General features: G+C 41.1%; 1 protein-coding gene across 1 annotated transcript in view; it reads right to left on the bottom strand.

Moving 5' to 3' along the window:
* Nucleotides 1-1,330: 1,330 nt before the first annotated feature.
* ADARB2 (adenosine deaminase RNA specific B2 (inactive)) overlaps nucleotides 1,331-24,301 on the bottom strand; it is a 290,107-nt gene continuing 267,136 nt past the window's right edge. Inside the window, exons 7-10 of the mRNA XM_042817322.1 lie at nucleotides 16,779-16,947; nucleotides 7,995-8,176; nucleotides 4,028-4,206; nucleotides 1,331-1,507 (exon numbers count right to left, since the gene is read on the bottom strand). Of these exons, the coding sequence (XP_042673256.1) occupies nucleotides 1,331-1,507; nucleotides 4,028-4,206; nucleotides 7,995-8,176; nucleotides 16,779-16,947 (707 nt within the window). The remainder of the gene's footprint in view (nucleotides 1,508-4,027; nucleotides 4,207-7,994; nucleotides 8,177-16,778; nucleotides 16,948-24,301) is intronic.

Here is a 24,301-nt window from a genome sequence, read left to right as displayed (position 1 = left end):
AATGAGATAATATCAGATCCAGTTACAATTATACAGGAAAGATTACTTGCCTCCTAACTGAAAAACAATAACATTTGTCATTTATACAGAGTTAGAATCTGGAAACTCTTACATGGAGAGGAACCTTACTCAAGTTTGTAGTCCTATCTACTGCACTTATGTCAATTGGACAATGTGCAGAGGTGAAACTCACGGTAAAAGTGACAGCATCTGGCTTATCTGGGACCTGGCCAGAACACTCTGTTCCTGCCAACTTCTTTAGATGTGAAGCATATGTTATTATCCCCATTTTGTGGATGGAGAAACTGAGGCAGGAAAAAGCCAAGTACCAAATGTACTGCCTAGTTTGGGATGTCTCTGTTGCGGATACCCAACACAATTGGTAGCATCCTGAGCTCACATCGACTTAATTTAGAGCAGTGGATTCTCAGGAGCTGTCAGATCTGAGGCCCTGGGTCCTGGCTCCAGCCTGAATGATTTCCAGCAGCTCCCTGATCTCTGGATCTGGAAGCATCCTCACAGTGGTCCTACAGCCCAGAACAACAGAGAGCACCAGCCCCAGTGGCACTCCGGTGAGGTGAGGGACACCCAGTTAGTTTATAAGGGGCATATGTGGTGTGAATAGGCTCAAATAATTCATATTTGCAGTGTGCGAAACTCGTGGCCAGGATCAGAGGTATGGTGGGAAGTAGCATGTCCACGGCATCAGAGGAGTGCAGTGTAAACACCAAGGGAAAGTTGATGCCCAGCGTTGTGCTCAGAGCCAGCAGTGGGAAGCAGAGCTTAAAAATGCTGCATATCTTCAAGGCCCAAATTCTTTGTCACAGATTTAGGCAGTGAACAGGATGATTTTGCATAGAGGTTCAACACCTTTATTTGTGGATGATTATGGATGCCCAGAGCCCTGCTGAGTGCCTGGGGTGCTTCCATCTCTGCTTACTGTTTTCCATCATTCAGTGATGACTCTTGCACTGACTCTGTGAGGGAAAACAAACTCTGTTTGGGATCAGCCAGGTGGCCTGCTAACATCTCAGATTGTGAATACCAACAGCGATAAACTATGACAAGCAAAATCTTTGTGGGTGCATCTCTGTGTGTGCATTCTAATGTGGGCAGGTGCATTCTTGGGAAGGGGTCATGAAAAAGCAATTTTCTAAAGTCGACTTCAGTGCATCAGACACATTTATATTTATGTTTTTCCAATACAGAATTAAAAGAAAATATTTCTGTGGAGGTTGCTACTAAATACCAAGTCGCTTCCATTCTCAGTCCTGCCCAGACATCTCACCAGTTGATTCGATCTGGTCGCATAGCAAAGGTGTTGCGTGATTTACCCAGTCAGTAGAAACTGATCTTGCTCTGGGGGTTTCTTTACCCAGGTGCCCAGCCCAGCTTTCTGAAATGCCTTAAACAGCTGCTGCTTGACAGCCTGGTATGTCTGAGCCACTAGCTTCGCCTCGCTGTACATCAGTGGCATGTCTCCATGGCTTGGTGTTCGTGTGCTCAGCTGCAGAGCAAGAGGCAGGGAAGAGAAAAATAAAATAATAATAAAAAAATCAGCCATCGAGCCAAGAGAAACAGGAGGTTCAGTAGCCATATAATCTTCCTGTCTACGTGTCATCAGCGACAAACAAACTATCACTGTGCTTTGTGTGTTTACTTTTGGATTAACAACCACGACAAAAGTGGAAGCATTGAATGCCTGCAACACCGTTCCAAACCATTGCAAAGTGCAGGAAGGTAAACAACTCTGCCTTGGAGTGGGCATTGGCAGCAGCAAACATTCATGTGCTTTACAAAAAATCTACCTTTTGGTTGAGATGATTTTTAGAAAAGAAAGGGGAAAATCCAGTCTGAGAATTTTTTTAAATGATGTGCTCAGGTTAGCTGAGCAGCTTTAGGCTCAAAAGAAACATGAGCAGATCACAGGAGGAAAGCCTCTTCACTTACTCTCCCTTTTCCTTCTTGTATTTGTTATTCTCAGAAATGCAATGAGAACTGCCCAGAATGGGGCAGAAATCAGCATCTGGATCCATGCTGATGGAAGAGTGAGCACTGTGCTGTCAGCCAGCCAGCCAGATAGACAGTGCCTGCACACATGCCTGGAGCACACAGAGATTGCAGTACCCTGAGTTGTGCAGAAGGACCAAACAGCCTTTTCCGACCTGCCAAAGCCTCAGCAGTACCAAAACAGCTGTGAGCCTTTGACATGGTGTGAAAGAACCCGAAGTTAGGAAAATGCCCTAGAGCAAGCAGGCAGGTGAAAGTCCAATGTTTACAAGCCAGTGAAATAGCACCCTGTAGGAAAAACACACCGTCAAAGCACAGCCTCGGCAAGTAAACAACACTGTTTTTCTTCTCTGTAAAATGGGGAAATTCTGAAAGAGACTCCAGGAAAGGGCAATCATGCAGCCTGGAATGAGCTGATCTGGTTTGCTTGGTAACATGTGTTTGCACTCCGTGGGCCTGCTCAGCTTTGAAACGATTGGCACAGCCGGTGCAGGAGGTGGTGCTCCAGCCTGAGGGTAAATGGACCTTCCTGGTTGACTTTGCTGGTTGGAAGTGGCTGCAAACTTTCCTGCCACTTCTCTGCCTTTTTCATTTATTTCCCCATATGAATAAGGTTTGGGCACTTAATAAAAGAATCTATTTCTTGTCTTCATTTTCTAGACTGCAGGACAATTCTCGACAAACGTTCATATAGCAAAATAATGTTATATCAGGGAAAGAAGGTGAGCTGGAGAAACACTACGTGTTGCTGACTCGGTATCTGGGTGCTCCTCTCCCCCAGCACCTCCTTGAAAGTTCAGGCAGGAAGAGAAACATTGACTCCAAAACAAGAAGAATGACAGAAACAAAGGAAATATCTGAGACAAGCATTTAGAAAACAATGTGCCCCCTGCTAGATGGCCAAATTCTATTCGTGTAAAATCACAGTATTGATTTGAATTGCTGTTATAACACCCTTTTCTTTGATTTGGTTTTGGACTTTGTTTACAGAAAACATTCTTAGGCCCATTTCTATTTCAAAATTCTGATATACCCACATCTCCTCGACTTTGTGTTTCTCAAGTGTTGGCAAGCAGAAGGCTCTGAGGCATTCACTCAGCCCTGGCAAGAGGCTCCCTGCTTCTCCTTTACTTCCCTTTTATTCTTTCATTCCTTTATTCCAGATGAAGTTTCTTCTATTCATTTAGTCAGTTCTAGGCTTCACCCTGTAGCTTTAAGCCATCCATATGTCCTGTTACTGTCTCCATCCATGGGAAGTGGAGTGCAATGGCAAGTTGACTTTAGCGCTATTTCAAATAAGGGATTTCATAGCCCGGCTGTCAAGGAGTGGTTGTCATTTTAACTAAGTATAGCCTATGTTTTAATACCTTTAAATTGTACTGGTGCTGAGTAATGAAATCAGAGAGCCTTCAGTATCTGGTCAACTCACCTCTTGAGGAGCAGCTGGGTATTATCAGTATTAAATGACACATCTAGGGGAGTGGGGGAGAGAAAAGGAATAAGCAATCCATAGCACCTGCTTTAATCAGCTAACTAGAGTGAGACTGGGAGCAACTGAAGTTGGGAGTTTAAATTGCTGTGTAGACAATGAAGTGATGCAGATATCTTCAAGGCCATGACAAATACTGCTCTCAGTCCCAAGGCTTGGTAGGTTGAGGACTCCTCTTGGAGAGAAGGAGATACTTGGAACAAGACATGAAAAAATCTTCTGCTGTGCTTGACTGGACACTCAACACTGCTTGTTTGAGCTAGAAGCCAGTGCCGTGGACAACCAGAACACCCATCTCCCTTCCAAACATGCCTAAGTTTCTGCTGTTGGCTTTCTCTGAGTCCTCAGCTACCATAGGATCTTGGCTCCTAGTAACCTCCAGCCCCACCCAAGCCCCATGAGGAGGAATGCTGGACATCTGTTGTGGATGCACCTTCATCATGTGATTCCCAAAACAGGGTTGACTACAGGGTAAGGATCATCCCACTTGCTGCTGGCAGCAGTGTCCCATCAGTGTACCAGGCCTACCTTGCCATGAAGCTTTGCCCACCGAGTGAAGAACATGTGCTTGCAGAGCCGTGAGGGGCTCCCGCAGTTCCTCTTCCCTGTTGTGGCGTTGATAACCTCCAGATCGGCGTTCCCCACAATCCAATTCACACTAAAGCTGGGAGACTTTCCAGGCTGCCGAGCGTCAGCATGACTAACCCCTGGTAGGAGAGAAGGACACCAGAATCATCTAGATCTTGAAACCCTCAGGGGCTGATAATTTGTGGTGATTCATTGAGGCACATGAGATGTCCTTGGGTAAATACACTGACCTGAGCTGTTGTCACTGCTGACTGTTACTAGTCTGAGCACCTCAGAGAGATAATTTAGCAATTCCTGTGGATCTCTTTAACTTGGTAGGAAAAAAAAAATCGTTAATCTGAGGAAAACTATTAAAATCATAGAATGGTTTAGGTTAGAAGAGTTCTTATAGATCATTAATTTGCTCTATCTGCTCCTTCCAGCATCGTCCCTTCTGTCCTGGGAGGGAGTTGAAAGAGCCTGGCAGGACTGAGCCCACACAATGAGAGAAAGGTGACCAATAAATGGAAAAATTGCTTGGCACAACCTCTTTGTATTGTGAAATTGCAAAGACCCTCTCAATCACTGGGACTGAACTCACTACCATATAGAAGAGAATTACAGCTAAATCGTAACCTCGCCCAGAATTTGTAAACACATCCATGTTGTATTAATACCTTGTTTGATTTTTCTTCCCTCAGATAACAGATCTGTCTGCATCTAAAATTCCAGTTCACCTAGGCAACAGGATATAAACTGAAAGCCTGAAAATCAGATAGCTCCTGGTGCTATTGAAGCCCTCTGTACAGAACAAGATCAGAATCTAATGCTTGACACCACATACAGTCTCTGTAAAGATAGCACCCAAAAGGACTGAGTGCCAAAAAAATGTGATCGCAAACACGCTGCCTTGTGAAGCTGCCACAGGTCACTAAATCAGCCAAAATGCCATGAAAACACCAAGCAGAGGAAAAGGAGAGGAGGCACCAGGGACAGAGCAGGCTGTGGTATTCGTCAGTTGGGAAGTGGGGGGATGTACACTCCATCCTTTGACCACCCCAAAGCTCTCTCTGCTCATGGTGGACATCTGTGAGAGAAGGGTTGTTGTCTCAGTGCCTAGGAAACCCTCTGTGTTGGTTCAGCTTTCTCTCTTTCTCATGCTCAGCCATCCTATATCAGCTCACGTATTTAAGTAAGTAGAGGATATTTTCACATCACTGTCTGAGAAAAGGCTTCAAAGCAAAAACAGTGTGACTCGTGACAGCCACAAATGGAGGCAAGCCTGGATATATTCTATGTTGGTTTTGATCCTTTCTGTAATACTTTTCTTCATATTTTTCTTTTGACAACTGATTGTTCTAACTTTGTTTGAAAGGTAATTCCCAAATAATCTAGATCATTTTCTCTCCTTTATGTAAAATATCTTCCTTAAAACCAACACAACAAAGAATACAATAGAAGACTGCAGGAACTTGAAGGGATAGGAGAGTCTTTGTACAAACAATATGAACTTGAGCATTGTGGAATATGAACTGAAATCTGTTCTTATTCTCCTCTCCCTCCTTAAGCCTCATGCCTCTTCACAATGCACTTTAGAAGGGCCTGAATCTTAAGAGAAAAGGAAATAAAAATGAAACAGGGCTTTTCTTTCTTCTAAAACTGCACCCAAGAGTAATTCCAGCAAATGAAAGGATTTCCATCCATCTGGGACTGCAGTGAGTGGAAAACCAAACTGATTATTTTTCTGTGGGGCCAATGAGTTATTTCAGGATATCTCATCACACACTCTGACTCTCCTCTCTAACAAAATGCTTGTAGTGTTATGATGAAGTGCCCCAATTATTGGTGTCCTTATAATTGAAGGACTCCTGCAATTTAAAATCCCTGGCTGGTTTGATTCCTGTGAAGAAAGCGGGAGCAGAATTGCCTGGTTGAGGCTGCTGAAGTCTGTAATGAATTCAGTATGGCTTTTGATAGGTGGCCATTTCCACAGCCACCAAATATGGTGTTGGCACAGTTTTCCATCTGAAGGAAATTCAGCACAAACCTCAGTGATGTGAGTTTTAAGCAGGGCTGCAGCATTGGCTCCTTGGGACTCCAGGGGAGGAAAGATTACAAATAATGGCTTTAGAGACAAGAACAATATAGACAGAGAGAGACAGATTCTTCCCACTGCTTCTCACAAGCTGAAGAATACCCACAAACACATCCAAAAGCAAAGCAAAAGCTTTTCCAACAGGGATCTCAGGGAAGGAGGAAGCCAGCCACGAAGCATGCAATGATACCAGGTACCCTTTGATGTTCTTCTAACTCCCTTGAAATCTGATAATCATTTGTAGACATTAATACATATTTAAGCCATTATGTCTTGTCTGCAAGTCCAATCCAGCAAAACAATACTATTCTATGTTTAACTCCTTTATTGAATTTTCAGTCCTTCAGCATTTCAAGCTGAGTTTGATATTGATCATATGGGTGGATTGCAGTGAGTGAGGGCTGGCAGAAGTGGCTCAGGAGATGCAGACACTTCCTGCAAGCAGGGATGTGTTACCAAGTCAACAGACAGATTTGGAAAAGGAGGAGATTTTTCCTTCCTCCCTCCTGTTGCTTGCAGAGGGAAGAAGGGACTTAGTGGTGACCATGATGGACTGAGCCAGGAAGGACTTGGTGGTGAAGAAGTGTTTCTGCATACCTGCATTACACAGGCTTTGGCTGGCTGCACTGAAGGGCTAAAAATTGAGATGAGCTGTTAAAACAAGTTTTTTGACCTATTCACCTCGTAACACATGCATGCACAGTACACTTACCAGATGTACTAAACCACACAGAACCTGAGAATTTCCCCAGTGGCTAAACTATCACTTCTGCCTCAGTCAAAATAATTTTGTCACAAAGACACATAAAAAGAAACAAACAAACACCAAAGCGAAGAAAGTTAAAGGACAAAACAGCACTGACTTAGGAACCTAGAAGACTGTGAAAGGCAATGTTATCTTCCACTAACACAGCCCATCCTCCCATCTCTGTATTTCTTTCTCAGTGCATTTATTTTTTAGTGAATCCTCTTGAAAAGCAAATGTCAATGCCAAAGAGCAAAATAATGTTATGATCCTGTACAGAGCTGGTGGTCCTCAGCACTCACATGCTTCTTGAGGTTCTGAAGACATTTGAGGCTTTGAGGAATTTGTGCAGTGCAGCTGGGCAGTTATTGTCTGGAGGGTATGGAAGGTAGGACAGAGATGGGAAGGACTAGAAATGAAAGGAATTGTGAGCAGGGGTAGGAAGAGGGGCTTAGAAGAAGAATGGTGGCAGTAGAGGAACATTGAAAGATAGCTGCAAGCCACAGAATGGCTCACACAACCAGCAGGATCCTCAGTAGGCAGCCCCAATGCCTCCTAGAGGTCTGACGAGCAGTCAGGACCACCTGCAGGAGCCAACAGCTCTTCTTGGATGGCCATCTGCTGAGTACGATTGTTAGTAAGTACAGGAGCAGGAGCTTCATGTAAAAGGCACTGATAGAAATGCTGCATTCATGGCTCAAAGATATGAGCAGTGGTTCTCTTGACGTTGCACATTTGTGCTGACACTGGGTGAGGGAGGTGGGATGAGAGACTTAAACCTAAAATGTATTAAAAACTTTCCTCCTGATTTTTAGAGATCTTTTACTTAGAAATACCTTTTTTCTTCCACTTGGTATAGTAGCAGTTTTCCTACTTAACTTATATACACTACTGAAGTCTGTTCTGCTTGTGAAAGAGAAACTGACTTTAAATGCATGTTTCTTCATTCTACAAGTTAATACTCAGCGGGAAAAAATGAAATCATGGCTAATGGTTTACTTACAAATATGTAAACTTTCCTGTTGGCGACCTGCACAATTAGTGATGGGAGAGGGGCTTGTTTGTCATGCAGGCAGGTGTTAGCTTACCACTGAGAAGAAGCTGATTGCGCCGATATGAAGCTGGCAGCTGACCAATGTCTTCTGTTCTATGGCTCATTACCCGGGAAAGGTGACCAGTATGATAGAGGCTTCCCACAACGATGCTGTGTAAGTACATGGGTTCGATGAAAGAGCTGAGAAGAGCACCTTGGAGCCCAAGGATGTTCCATCTGGAAAAGAAATTTAGAAGGGAGAAAATACTACATGGGTGAAGGAATGGCCACAAGAGAGCTGCCCTGGGAAAACCTGCAAGGCTAATGTGTGGGGTGGAGTATGAAGGGTGAAACCTTCCCGTTCTTGTGCTAGGAGGCATGAGGCACACTGCACTGGTGGATTATGATATGCTTTTAGGACCAGTTGCCCCAAAACAATGGTTTTATATTACTATGATGCCACTGACTCAAGGGACATATTTCTGTTTTCTTTTATTGCAAGCACTAGCTTCCTGTGGAAGCCTATTTTTTATACATGCATTTTGGTCTGACTGAAGATCTTTTGGCATGTCTTTAGCAGAACTTAATTTTTTCCCACATCTGTATTTTTTACACTTACAAGGGTAGAACTAAAATGAGTGTTTTTGTTATTGTATCTTTCTTTATCCATTATTCATTATTCTGTACCACTACATTCCCTTAACTGCACAACCAAGATGCTATGTGACCTAGGTCAAAGGTCTTGTGAATAATTTTTGAAAACATCACAGACTGACATTTTCTTGCACAAATGGTCAGACATGTATGAAGATATGTATAAGAATGAAATTCTGTTCCTGAAGACAAAGCAAGAGTTACATGCTAAGGCAATGTATTCATAACCAACATCTTAACCTGCTCTAACACGTTCCCAGTGATAAGCAATTCTCACCTTGTTGCTGTCTCAAAATGTGCAACAAAGTGATGATGGAAACCTTGGGGCCTTGGATTTGTTAATGACTGAGCTCCTTGTCACTGCTGGTTGATTAGTTTCCAGAACTGTTCATCATTTTAATATACTACATTTTACATCATGCTAGGCACAAATATGCATGGATGCTCTCTTACCCTTGGATAGTATTTTATATGTAAGTTGAATGCTGTCAATCTGTTTGAATAGTTTTGAGTTCAGGAGTTCAAACTGAAAACTTCGGAAAATGTAGTTTTGCAGAGCATATTTTGGCTCATTAAAAGCCAAAATACTGGCAACATTTGGAAATCCATAGCTGACTGAAGAAAAGGATAAGAGGTGCCTGCTATTTAGGGCAACATCCAGTAGCTGCCATGCTAAATAATGTGTTTAAAGCGCAATCTCCATCAGCAGCAAGCATTATGTAGCTAATTTCTTACATCATTGTTCTTTTCATTAATTAACATTTCTCAACTGTTAGTGCAATTATTGCAATACCTCCATGCTGTATGTCTCTTTTCATGATTAATAAGAAGTCATTATATTTCTCTTTCCCGAAGCAGTCAATTAACACGGAATACTTTCCATTAATTACTGAATGTTTAAAACCAGCATGCTGTACCTGGAGAGCAATCTGCTCTAAGAACCTGTGACACCAATTGCTTTAAAAAGTTCTCTTTAAATTTTATTCTAAAAACACAAGCAATTTAGCTGGCTATATTAATTTGCCTCCGAAGCAGGGCTGTGAATGAGAAACATCTTTTAATCTCATGCAAGAAAAGGCAGCCATCTGGCTGCTGAGGATTTCAGAGTCAGACTCTCCCTGTCTCCCTCTGTAAATGCAGGTCATTAAAGTAATGTGTTCATCTACATAAAACTCAAATGGAATATAAAAGGTAATATTTATATACAAACAATTTAGTCCCACAATTTAAACAGTCATTGGTTTTATGAAACATTTACTTTAGTCAATCAGATTTGCATAACTTCAACTGGGAAAAAATGTGTGGTCATTCCTTCAAATAACATTGCTTTTAAAGGAAAGAACTAGCTGCCTCTTTGAATAAATATGTCATCATGATGCAAAATTAATAATGCAGGCTCAAGAAATAGAGCTGAACTCTGATAACAGCACTATGCTTCAGATCAGCTTCTGAGGATGGTAAAGAAATTAGACAGTGATGTCTTTGTCCAGATGGAAATTTGTGAGATCTTGGTTTGTTTGACATTTCCTCAAAATAATCTCTTGTAGATTTGATTGAAGGAGAGAAAAAAGTACAGCTAAACAGAAGACCAACATATGTTCAACACTATTGGAATTTTAACAATATGCGTATCACAAGAAACAATCTGAGCTTTATTTACCAAAACAGGGGATTGTGTTCAGATCATAAACTACAAGGTAATAGTGATTATTTCATTTAAATGAATTGCAAGGAACCTGCATTTTCTTTAGGTAGATTTCTCTGCCTAATTCTGAACATGTTCATCCTTGCATACAAAGGGATTCGGATGTCGATGAAAATCCATTATTGGAAATCATGGCATAACCGTGATCAGGTTGGCCTCTGTGTGTTAAAAGCATTTCACAAACAATTCTCATAATGCTTCTGGGAGGTAAAACCCAGTCTTTATATATGTTTGGGAATCAAGATGGAAAGGCAGCATGATCTGCTGAAGTCTGTATTTGGCAGCAGAGCTAGAGTCCACAGTTCCTCAAGAAAACCCGTCTCAAAAGAAGATCCCATCAGGTTTGAGGGAACAGGAAAATCATATGTCAGCAATGGTGAATTTTGACATCAAGGTATAAATAGTGCCAGGACTGACTGGATGGAGGGGTCACACCAAAGAAACAAGGGGACACGTGGGGCACAAAAACAGCTGAGCCTGATGAGAAACAATTGTTGTAAAAAAAGGCTGTCCCAGAACGAGATAGCACCCTATGGTATAAAGCACAGAGAAATCGGAAGAGGTGCTGACACCAAGAAGACAAGGTTCTGAGGGGAAAGCAGCTTGGAAGGCTTACTGGCTCTCTCTGAGTAACACTAAGGCTGTTGTCCTCCATGGTGGCAGTGGGGAGAAAAGACAACAGGAATGGCACCATTACGTTCAATGAGTGACACACTACTGTTTGCTTCCTGGTTTGATACGGCCTTATTTTGTCAGCATCCATTCAGGGAAGAGGGATCCATTCGTCCTCTGTATTGTTTATCCCTTGGCCAACAAACGTGGATACTACACTGAACTGTAACAACTAAACGTGGCCCTTTGAAGACAGAGCACCTATAGGATTATTTGTAGTTAGATGATAGGGAAAGAGCAACAGCGAGACTATCCTAACATTGTTCGCTTCTGAAGAAATGACTTCTCTGTAGTCTGATTTAGGTGCACAAAAATAGCTGTGCTCCCATCCGTGACAAAGTACTCACTTCAAATGCAGCTTTTCAAAATAAAAATATTATTCAGAGCAATGCAGTGTTACATTTTGGGTCCTTGATATATGAAAGTAACTTTTCTCCCTATGAAGAAATATGCTGGATCATTCTGAATTTTCATAATTGTGAAGGATTTTAAGGATTGTTTTCAAGTCTGTGCAACTTTCTAATAACTTATATGCTGTACTCTTCTTAATAATCCTTCCAATACAGAGAAAATCAACCCACTACTCCCTTAGTCACAAATGGTTCTAAAACCCCCCAAAATCTACAGCAAGCAGGATCAACAAAACTAAATGTTTTCCCCTTTTCACTTACATATGGGAGATTTTGGTACCATAAATGGAGTGAAAGCACACTTTTCCTTTTGTTCAAACACCGGATATTACTGAACTGTTTACAAAGACAGAATTCTGCGTCCAGTTTCCAATATAGATAATCCTTAAAGTCAATATGTTTTCCCCTGTTTGTCAATCATGGAAATGCCACGGATGAGTGGGAGGCATCCCAGAGCAGGCAGTCTTTCTTCAATGAGATGCTGCGCTCTCCTGGCCCCACCGGGCACATCAAAACTCCTCGATGCCCAGCACCACCAGGAAGGCACGCAGGGAAAGGCATCCCCATGTCATCCCCAAGTTATTTTCAGCATTAGCCATATGATCATACAAATTAACGTCATACGAAATGAAACACTGGTGCGTTCCAGCTCTCAAATCCCTTTGAGGCTGAGATGTGGGGAAATTGCCATTGATGCTTCAACAAAACATCTCAGGGAAAAGTGTCCACCTTCCATTGAAGCTCTCCGAGACTGAAGTGTCTTCCTGGGACCTTTGGAGACTTTGGGTGATGAATTTTAAAGCTTATATTTTTAGGGCATTTTTATAAAAGACAGATTTGTTTTGGTCACATTGTTAACTCCTGTGCCATAGTTTCTGTTACCAAAATCTCTAGCTATGCTTCACACAACATAAATTGTTAATAATGATGGCCTGCACTCAGCATACCACCTGTGGTGTTCCTATTTATGTGACCGTTTAGCTATTATTGGTTAGGAAACTGGAAATAGTGCATTAGTTTTTGATCTATGTTTTACCAGTAGGTGGTTTATATATGTTTTCTCGAATATACCTTGTGGTGAAAGATTGAAATTGAAATCTCAGTCACATACAAAGGGGTTAAGAGGGAGAATTACAAATCATGTACACAAATCACCTCTAATTGAAGATCTTGCTGTGCTAATTGATTTTCATTTACATTAATATGCAGCCTTTGAAGTAGCTTTTCTTAAGAGTTACCTTGTCAGGTCTTCTGTTAACAACAGCTCTGGTCAGGAGGCTAATGCTAACATAGATCTAAGAATGCCAATTTCTAATGCTGACTTTTAGTCTTGCAGTTTTACACATATTTAAATGTAACTCAGTGTGCCTAAATCATTCTGTAAAGTGCTTGCAGATTTCCACTGCTAAAACCTGAAACAGTACTTCAAGACCACGTCACCTTACAATACTCTGAGGATACTCTCAGAAAAGATTCCTCTAGCTTGTGGGCCCACATCATCCATAAACTTTCATCATGGGACAGGAATAGACTATCAGGGCCGTAATGCCAAATTTGGAGGTTCTTTGTAATTGCTTATGACATTTTATAGGTGAGGTATAATTAATATGATGTAGGTACTATTTAACCTCCAGGCGTAACACCACTGTTTCTGTGAAATAAAAGGAATCTGATGACCATTAACCTGGTGGCAAGAAAACACACAGTCTTTTAATGGTGACCTTTTGAGAAGCTGTAGCAAGAAAACAATTTTAAGGCCAAAGCTTATAAGGTACATATTGAATTCTGGCTTTTATTTGCTGAATAAAGACAGTGCTTGTGAGGACTGTTTCCCTCAAAGCCTGTGTAAACACATTTTTCAAACCTGCACCCTGCAAGGGCAGCTGCAGATTGGCAGCTGGCAGATGCCAGCTTCTGAAAGAGACTAAGTGTTATGTCTCACTCATTTACAGATTTGTCTGTATACTGTTAGATGTAGATTGGATACACAGAAAGCTGGCATCTTCAAAGTAAGTACAACAGCTAAGGCATCCAATGAGTATGAACATGTTCTGCCCTGGCAGTAGCTTAAGTGCTCCAGTTCCTTGTGGAGGTCAACCAAGGAAGAGGGTCCCAGAGAAGTGCTGTGTACTGCAGAACTCAAAGGGACACCCAGATATGAATTAATTTTTAAGTAAATCTTAACACTGAATATTTGGGCTTGGATCTTCAAAATAACTTTCATACATTTGTATGGCCATGGCTTATGACCTAGGAGTGCTGGTTTATGCTGTGTGTCTGTTGGGTTATGGTGGCCTCCTCCACGTACTCCCAGTGCCAAAGCACACTCAACAGTCATCATTAAACCTTTCCATGCAGCCATCAGAAAGGAAAACACAGTTATTATGCACTGATAGATGCTGGGATAAATAGTTTCTCCAGTTTCTCTGCATGGAAGAAACCCAGTGGCACGGTGAAGCTAGGGTGTGAGCCGGCTCAGACAATCTCCATAAGTCAGAAGACAAAGCTTAAAAAATAGAAGGAGGTTTCTGGACTGTTTGACAGACTTCCTGTAAAGGACTGCTGTATGAAGTGGATTTGCTTCCACAAGAAAAGTAGATATTTTGGTGCTGTGATATTGACCTAAGATGGCTCTGTTGATATAAAGTTGTTAATACAACTACTGATTACCATCAGCAATATGTTAAAGTATGTACAGGCTGGTTCCCCAAACAGTTGCTCTTTTTCAGAATTATTTTGCTCACGACATTGCTCCTTTTTCTCAGTGTACATGAAAGAGGGAAATGAATCCTAGGTGTTAGTTTGACTGCTGAATTTTGGATATAAAGAACATGGTTGAATCCTAAAATGTGCAGTAAGAAGGCTGAACTGACTTCAGCTGCACTGTGAGATTGACAGAACTTGAGTGTAAAAGCCAGCACTCTCTCAGGGTGGTGTTATCTGGGGATTCACAGAGCCCTAACTTTAAATTTGCAGATATAAATGCATAAGTTTCTAAAGCCAGGAGGAGCCACCAAGATCTAATCTGACCTCTTCTATAATACAGTCACAGAATTTCACCTCATAATTCCCTGCCTGAGCCAAATAACATGAGTATTCATGCCAGAAGTGTTTGTGCTTTAATTCAGTAAGGGAATGGGTATGATACTAGGCTGTTTATCCTGCAATCTCAACACAGCCACAGAACTCAAATAATGCATACCAAGCATCAAATCCTCTCAAATTTGTGTTGATAGTAATAAAAATTGCTAAATTCCTTTGAATAACAAATAAATCTGATTAAATCGCTCTCTGCTTGTGGCTATCCTATGAGTAGGAAAGAACATAAATTGTTAGATACATGATTTATAGAATATTACTCACTTTTCTGAGTAACTCTATTCTTGATATTCTGATAGTAATGTCCTTTGCAAATAATGCAAAATGATGTATATTTTAACAGCTACTGGTTAGATTCTCAAGGGGAAACATTCTCTAATAGCCCACCACTCCTAAGGGGCTTTTATAAGCAATAAAATCCAAAGTATACAAGTCAGATTTTTTATCAAATCTTGGTTATACAAAAATGAATTTCAGCCTCAGAGATTTTTTTTTTTCTGTTTGTGAGACAAGTCCAGATGATGTGAAATCAAATTCCTGCATCCTGAAGACATTTGAAGAGCCAACTGTCTGTGTGTTAGAGCAAATATTTGGAGTCTGAAGAATGACACAGAAACCACCTTGTGGTCTCTTGAGGAGGATAGAGAGGGGGAGGAAAGGGCCTTCACACAGCAGTCTCTATTTCACCACCCTATAAGTTTTTTCCTTCACAGACATTAGGACTGTTTAGATATGTGCCAAAAAGGAAAGGATTCTTTGTACTAGAGCAGATGTGCTTGGAGAAAACCCAGCTTCTGAGAATGTTAGAGTCAGCATCCCCATCAACAGCAATTGAATTACTATTTGCAAAGCTGATATTTAATTCACTGGCCAATGACATTCGAAACCTCAGAGAGTGCAATATTTCAATTCACAAACTTGAATTTGTTTATTTTTTTGAGTCTGAATTTGGAAAACCCAGCTGTACCTGAAAAGAGTGAGAAACTGCTGAAAACTCTTTGGGTTTTCAGTTATCTCTTTATGAATAAATGAAAATATGATAGCAGAAGACGCCCTTTATTTGTCATGTAAAGACAATATTTGTCATGATTACACTTAGCAGAGTGTGGATTTTGTCTTCTGTCCTTTGAACCTGTTAATATTTCCATTTGATAGTCAGATCGTTTTTCTCTCAAAATGCCTGGCTTTGCTAAACCTAAAGAGAAATTGAACTTCAGTAGGTCATCCAGCTAAAGCTAAGAGAAGAATTTATATACAGTGAACAAAAACACGTTTTCAAAAACAATTTTGTTTATGTTGACCTTCAATAATTGAATCAAATTCTGGGCTGCTGTAACTTGACTGAGATCTTAAGCGTGATATTCCAGCAGAGAATTCTGCTGTAATGTTTACATTTTTACAGCTACAATGTGCTGTGTTTGAAATAGAGAGCTTCCCAGGGAGGTGTTGAAGTCACTGTCCCTGGACATCATCAAGAAACATGTAGAGGTGGCACTGAGGGACATGATCAGTGGGCATAAAGGGGATGGGTGGATGGTTGGATTGGATGATCTTGATGGTTTTTTCCAATCCTATGATTCTATGACATTTAGCTAACACACATAATATATATATATACATATATAACCGTGAGTAAAAGTACACATGTATGTATACATATATACTAGTAATATAGTAAGTGTGCTTCCCAATGTGCACATTTTGGTTTCAATTTATGATAACCTTCATTTGCTATTAATTAATATTGTAAATAGAGAATGAAAAATGTGTTGTTTTATGTACCACCATGAAATAATTATGAAATATTTGTTATTTTGAAGTTATTCTACATAAAGATACATTATATGTGCAAGACAGACTAGAGAGGCACAGAGGTGGGTGTGACATGAGAGCTCTGCAATGACATTCAAGATAGTAGCAATATTCTTAATAGCACTTAGGGCACTTTATCAGTGCAGATGAGGTCAGTTTATCTGCATGGTGGTTGGTTTGCAAGTTTTGCAGTAAATGATCCAGTAAGAGCAGAGTGTATGTATTTTATTTGCACACTGAAATTCTACTGGCAGAAAATGCTGCAAAGAGAGTTTATATTTTTGTCACACTGTAAAGAGCAACTAATGACCCATAGAGAATTTGGGAGACCATTCTATTTACTCCACCTATTTATAGGCCCTATCTTTGCATACAAGGGGAGTCTATGTCAGAACCTATGAGCTATTCCCCACCAGTAGCCATCATCCTCAAACTTCATTTCCACATGCAAGCAGCTTTGTGACATGCACATGAGATGCTACAGTACCTGGCGATTTTGTCTGTGCAGGACATGGTGATGAGCTGCTCTCCCAGCAGCACGCCGTCCCATGTCTGAGCCGCGTTATGGCACCGCACCGGGATGGTTCCTTCTCCAGACTCGATCTTTGTTCGCAGGTGCCCTCGATATTTTCTCACTATGTGCTTGCTGCTGTTCACTGCACAAAAGTACAAGAATGGCAATCATTAATTGTTTTTAGGTATGTTTTGAAACTAAGAGGCTGTGTTGAGCCATAGCTTGCATTTGCAGAACCGCCTGCAGAGGTCCTTGAAGCTGAATGCAAAATAAGACAAGACCATAGCCTAAGCAAGGAGCACAATGGAGAAAAATGGGTGCTTCCTCACATGATTTGCTTCTCATAAAATTGTAATTAACATATACTGAGGTGAACTCACCATTTCCTACCATGTTTGAAAAGAATAGAGGCATATGATTTTTTTTTTTCCTAGTTTCCCATGCTAAATGTTTGGAATTTCCAATGTTTGGAAAGCCTTGGTTTAAGAACTGCAACCAAAATCTCACCTGTGCGAGCCAACTCAGTCCATAGCCTGATGTGATACTCAGTGGCCTTTTCTGAATCATTTCAGGACAGAGCTTCTCATTTGCTATCAAAGAATTTCATTGAAAATTCTCAAAAGCTAAAGTTTCAAACTCTGGGTCTAAAGCAAATCATACTTCGGCAGTTATTGCTTGCCTAAATTCCCTCTGTAGTGTCCCTAAAGAGAAGCACACTACTGCCCTTCTTCAAACTGGTATCTGTTATGACTTTGCCATCCATCATCACTTCAGTGATACTACATTTGAGTATGAGATGGCTGCCTTTGGGGCAGTGCAGGGCAAACAGGTAGCACACTTATTCTGTGCTTAATTTGCTTGATAATAAAGTGAGCTTAATTTGCAGATAATAAACAAACTATTTTGCTATCAGTTTTATCAAATGAAAAAAGTGGGAGTTCACTATCAAAATTACTCTTACTCTCTTATACTACCTATTTGCCTCTAGGTATTTTGGTTGCAAAGAGCAGCAGTGTTGGAAAAGGAGCAAGGAAATCCTCTGGATCTCATTCTCACCCTCAGGGGGTTTAACTGGAGGATAGTTTCTGCATGCAACAGACCTTTCACACTGCAGCCCAGAGGAGAAGAAAGAAAGGCAGTAGGTACATGGTGACCTCTGCTTTATGGGAAAGGAGTGCTGCTTCTACAGACATGAGGGGTTTAGCCAATTTCCAAATCTCCAGTTGTTTTTTTTTCATGGACGTTAGCTGGACCAAGAGGTTTCTGCTAGTGAAGGTGGTGCTCCTTAACCCTTAGTGGCTATGTTGTTGCATGGCTTCTTTCCTCACACTGAGTAAAGCTGGGTGCCATAGGTTGTCTGACCAAACTTCTGGCTACCAGCAGCAGGGTCAATAGTGCTCACCAGGCACCCGTTGTCTTCCTCATCCTGTTCCTCACCATCTTTTCTTTGTACAACTGCTGCCTGTGCTGTGAGCTCTGTTTGATGCAATTGATTGACTTTGGCTGCTGCCAATGGATGACTTACAAAATGAGAAGAGTAAAATAAATCACTTTGGCCTGCTGGGATTAGCAAAGGCAGCAAACACATGTAGAACAAACAGCAGAGTCAGCTGTGACCTGCCAGCAGATGCAGCAGCTGAACCCACACAGATCATTTCCTCTTGGATTCCTTCCTTCCTTTGTAAGTCTAAAAATAGGAATCTGAAGGTGAGCAGCAGGTTGGGCCAGCTTGAATGGAGGGGTCACAGCCAAAACTGATTCCCACTCAAATCTAAGCCTCATCATACCTACTAGATACATATCTGGTGTTCCTCGTGCAGCATCATCCAGAGAATGTCTGCTGTGCTATGTGTATATGGGATTATCTGTCTGGGAACCAGTCCATATTTTTTTGGGACTCTGCAGGAAACTTTCAAAACATGACTCGAGCAGCAGTGAGCAGCATGTTTTATTATTAAACAACAGAGTGGTGGGGAAGGAACCATGAAATTTGAACAACAAAAGAAGAAAGTGATTGCTTCTGTCTAACAAGTGTGTCTAGCTGTGCAGCATAAAGAGATGTACAGTGAAACCCCCTTGCCTCATCCTGCATACACCCAGATCTGCGGCATGACAGAGCCAGATACCCTCCATGGGAGCAGTGAAGAGTGACTGAGGTTATTGCTGTTTCAACTGGAAGAAAGTTTTACTTTAAGCAAATTGGTTCTCTTTTCCTAAGCTTTCCCACAGGTAAAATAAAGATAATGATGCTTTTTTGTTCTGCAAATTCATTTAAAGGCACCGCTCAGCAAGTATTGATGAGAGCCAGATGTTATGCTTTCAATAAAGATCTACCACAGGAGTCCACCTGCAGGAATTCCCCTAGCACAAGATGATTTTTAAAAACATTTTTCCCCATCTTTTTTAGAAAAGTATTTTCTTCTACTAAGCATCGGTGTCTTCATTTCTGACCTCAGTCTGCACCCACCTCTCTTCCTCAGCTCCAAGCCCCCCTATCCGTGCACTCATCCCCTTGACCATCCTGTTTCAAAAGTGGCTCACCCAACTGAAGCTCCCACATTTTGCATGCAAGGGGACATGCAGTTGCTGGGGAATTTCAGTGGCCACATGAAGGGATGAGCAGCTCATTGCATACATGACTTTGATTTCACTTCCTAAATATTATCTGGAGAGGGGCAGAGGAGAACAAAACCATCAGCACTGCCAAATGCTGTTGAGTATCTGGGGCATTTAAAGCACAGGCCAACAATTTAAGGGGAGAGCATCTGAAACTCTTCTGTGAGTTGAAGTGGGTTTACTGATCCAATTTCATTTGCCTGTTTTATGAGAACCGAACTACTCCAGGTGTGGTTGCTATTGTAGCATCTCAGATCTGGCCTGCACATACCCAGTGCTGAAAAATAAAGTTTTTTAAAGCATTAAGAAATGCGTGTGACTGCTCAGATCATCTCATTTTCCAAATGCTCGCATTAACTCAGCCCATGTATCAAACTTTGCTCCCTTAATGCGCGCCGTACCCACGGTGCAGCCAAGCGGGCAGCATTAGCTGATAGGATTCGGGCAGCTGGGGCTGGCATACGCTCACCCTGGGATGCACTCCCACAGCACTGATAAGGGGTTTTAGCTGCTCAACTGCTATTAAATTCAATGAATAGGGTGTGACTAAAACCCTCAGCTGTGCTGCCTGTCTCAGGCTGCTCACATTACTGGGATAGCGGCACACAAGTTGCGAAAAGATCCGTAGCACACTTAGGAAATACTAATAACCCAGAGCTCCAAACGCTTTCAGAATGACAATGATTAAATAAATCCAGATCGACAATTGCAGCATGCTTAGGGATTTTTTTTTTTTTCTTTTTTAAACGTTATATAGTTAAATAGTTCAGGAAGATAACAAATGCTGAAGAAACCAAAACACAAGTTTTGTGTGCTCTACACAGACTCTGGCACACGATTGCCTGTAGTAAGAGATGCAACCCACGTGCTGGCACAGCCTGTTATGGATCATTTTAAAGCAGCCTCAGAAAAATATTTATTTGTGTAACAAAGCCACAAACTACAGCTGACTGCTGTTCTGCTGTTCAGTATGATCAAAGCATCAGAGACTATGAGCACTGCTGATCTTTCCTGTGCTGCTTCTCCAACTGCTTAATCTCAGCTAATTGCAGGGGAGAAGGCGTCTGAGGATGCCACTTCAACCAGAACAAAATGTCAATTTAAACCAGAATTGGAAAGGACAAATTTAAAAATCATTTGGAGTGGATTTATGATGTGTGCTGTGCTCAGATGTGGAAATTACTCCTGAGAGTTTCCAAGATAAAAAGATGCTGGATTATTAATTATTGGATTATGAATGTACACAGGTGGTTTATATTCAGAACAGCGTCTTGGAACTCACTGATTTCAAGGCTTTCCCCTTCTTTTCACATTTTCTCCAGGACTGGTTCTGGTTCAAATGGTAATGAAAAAAGCTACTTCCATATTTATTATTTAGTTGAAGAGTGAAGTGGAAATGAATGGTGATTAAACAGAATCACACGAGTAAGGCTCTGTTGGAGATTTTGCATGACTGCCTCAGAGGTTCATTTTCTATTTCCCTGCTTCAGTGGAGGCTGTTCTCTTCTCATGAAGGAAGAAATAAAACAGCATATCTTGCATTTTTATTTTTTTTTCCTGTGCTGGACCCTCCATTCATCACAATGGTTTATAAAGCTTCCTTAGAGTGGTATGAAACAAAAAGGTGAAGAGAGAACTGTTAACATTTGACTGCCTTGGTGTTTTGATGGTTATTAGAGATACATACCCCTTGTATGTATAATGACATAATGATGGACAAATGCATGATATTCCAGTTTCTGGAAATGTTGAAATGAGCACACTGAATGCGTTAGACACATCTGCTTTTCTGGGAGGCGTGCCTAGCCAAATTAGTCTCTGCTATGGTGTGCTTTAGAAACCGTCAGAGGGTGAGACTGAAATGTGATGGCCCAGCTTTGGAAACTGAGAAACTTTAGGGATATTCTGAAAGGAGGCTGGATTTGGGAAAAATAGAACAAATCCCTCCACAAAGGACTAAGTTGAACTGTGGCTACTGACTGTGGGATTCATCACATCAAGAGCTAGGCAGGTAAAGCCTGCGGTCTTGCATGAGGATCTGTGGAGCTTTTACTGGAGTGAGTGCAGGGATGCATCTTTCTCTTGGGAAACACATACATCTGGCTTGCACGTATCAAATGTACATGCAGGTGAACCCCTTGAAGTCCAGACATGCTTTTAATTGCAGACAAGGAGGTCTGTTATATCTGAGCCCAGCTCCAGAAGACTCTTCTGCTCCCTCCTAGAGATGTTCAGGTCATATCTGGGAGCTGGACTGTGTCATTAAGACAGATATGCAATATAAGTACTGAATACAAACCTTATCCAAGAACTTTTCCGATTTGTGAAACTGAGGTTGAATGTTGAAACCGACCTTCCTTATATTTTCCCTCTTCTGTGTGTGTTTCTTGGCTAACTTCCTGATTTTGGACAACGATCAGATATCCCACGGCCTGATAGGTGATATATTTATGACGCTATTCTTTTTCTTCATCATTCAAATAACATTTGTGAATCTTTCTATCTCTTTCATGATTTTTTTATCTGCCAATAATTTGTGATATACAGATAAGGTACAGATAAGAAATCAAAGGGAATCTGCCCATTCACAGTACACCAACATGTGGCATTTAATCCATACTATTGATGGTGAGAAAAATGTAAAGTTTGAATTGAAAAAAACAGAAAGGAAATGACTGCATCATTTGTCCTCATCTGTTTTAAATGCATATTAATTAGATGAGCAAAGAGCACCACTGTATTTTAATCAAAACTCTTCATTTTGAACCATCAAAATAAATGATAATGACTGAAAAATGATGGTGACTGAAAACATCCCTCTCATTTTAAAGAAAGGGAGAAAGGAAGATACGGGCATCTATAGACCAGTGATCCTGACCTCAGTGACAGAGATCGTGGAATAGACCCTCCTGGAAGACATATTAAGACACATGAAAGATGAGAAGGTGATCTAAGATAGCCAACATGGCTTCACCAAGGGCAGATCATGCCTGACAAATCTGGGGCCTTCCATGGCAGCACTGGTGTACAAAGGAAGGGTAACTGTTGTTCTGTACTTGGATTTGTGCGAGACCTCTGACACTGTCCTGCACCACAACCTTTTCTCTAAATTGGTGGATAGAGAGTTGGTTGGATGTTTTCAGCCAGAAGGGCTGGAGGAGTGGCCAGCATGTGAGGGAAGTGATTGTTTCCCACTGCTTTGCCTCTGTGAGGCCCCATCTGGAGTACTGAGTCCATCACAAGAAGGATGTGGAGATGTTGGAGTGGATCCAGAGGAGGGCCGCAAAAATGGTCCCTTCCAATGCAGGCTATTCTATGATTCTATGGTTTTGATGTTAGATGAACTTCTAAGTGAGTCCTTGTCTGTCATCAAACTTTAACCCTTGGGACAGAAACCAATAAATCAATCAACCAGAGAAATACATCAAAGTATCTACCTTACAAAAGAGTTCTGTTTTTGAGGAACCTCTGGGATCAAAATAGGAGTAACTAATTAAAATTCTCTTTAAAACAATTTGCTGACAAACAAGTCATGCACAGAGAGCTATAAATAATCACTACTGGCAAGGAGCAGTGAGAAGTTCTGGGTCAGACGTGACAGAAATCCTTGATGCCACCCACAAACCCAGTCTACAGACTCAAGCCTATTCTGGGCAGAAATGCATTAGTACATTGAAGACACAAGCAGAGGATCCATGGAATTAAGATTCTGTTCATGTGACAATCAAGGAAAATAAAACTCGAACACTCCAAGATTATTATTTTTAATTACTAATTGCTTCTCTCATCTAAAATTAGATGTGTAATGCCATTGCTTTTGAAGTGCAGCTGCCCCTGGAAAGAAAAGACTGGAGACTTGGCAAAGGGCTGCAATGGTGTTGTGAAACTCCATTATGGAGAAAACTTCTGCTTCTGAAACCTTTGTGAGCCTTGTCAGCAGCAACACAGGTAAATTATCTGGTCTCCAGGTCAGCAGCTGAGAAAACAGTGAAGGGAGGCTGTATGGGGACAGGAAGAGACTTAGTGGTTAACCTATATCCTAAGCTACAGCTACACAATATTATATCTTCTGCCTATGTAAAATAAATAAATAAATAAATAAAGAAGATTTTTTTCTCTTATAGCTGAGCTTTATCTTTCAAACATGCTATCTGTGAAAAATTGTGAACATTTCTGAATTTGCCCCTTTGGTGACAATTCTCTCCCTTGGCATGTTTTAATCAAAAAGATTACAGATACACAGAGAGAATGTGTTATTCATCATAACTCCTTTATCAAAAAAGTATGCTGTTATTCATGTGAGTTTGAGATTTTTGTTGTTGTTTGGAAATTGGAATCTTCAAGAGTCATTTGAAAAAAATGTTATGAAAGAAATCAGCAAAAAAAGTGAAAACAGAAGATGAAGTCCATAAGATTGAAACAACAGAAAACTGTCAATATTTCTGCATTGCGATGAGCTTCAGCCCCAATAAGGTTTCTTTGAACCCTGACAGATTGTGGCTCCTGCTGCAGCCCCATACTGTAGTTCAGTTTCCGTCTGTGGAGGTGAAGATGATGATTATGGAGTAAAGTCCTACGCTCTTTGAGTGGGCAAACTGAATCTAGATCACCAAGAAATGGTCCCCGTTGGCCTTAAAAATCTATGAACTGTAAATACTAAATTATCCTGAATAAAAAATATTCTGAATAGTTTTTAAAATACACAGTTTTCCATTTTAGTATCTTTGAGCATTACTTACTCTTCCTCAAAGTTGTGGCAGATGGATGGATACCTTTTACTGCCATTTTATGAGCATGGACATAGTACTAACCAGAGTAAAGTGAGTTGTTTGAGGCTAGCTATAGAAGCAGTAGCACTGTCATGGCTAAATTGAATTGTG

Source organism: Centrocercus urophasianus, unplaced genomic scaffold (genome assembly GCF_019232065.1).
Source record: "Centrocercus urophasianus isolate 14NV4802_14NV808 unplaced genomic scaffold, USGS_Curo_1.0 seq_16, whole genome shotgun sequence".
Lineage (NCBI taxonomy): Eukaryota > Metazoa > Chordata > Aves > Galliformes > Phasianidae > Centrocercus > Centrocercus urophasianus.
This window is presented reverse-complemented; position numbering and strand designations above follow the sequence as displayed.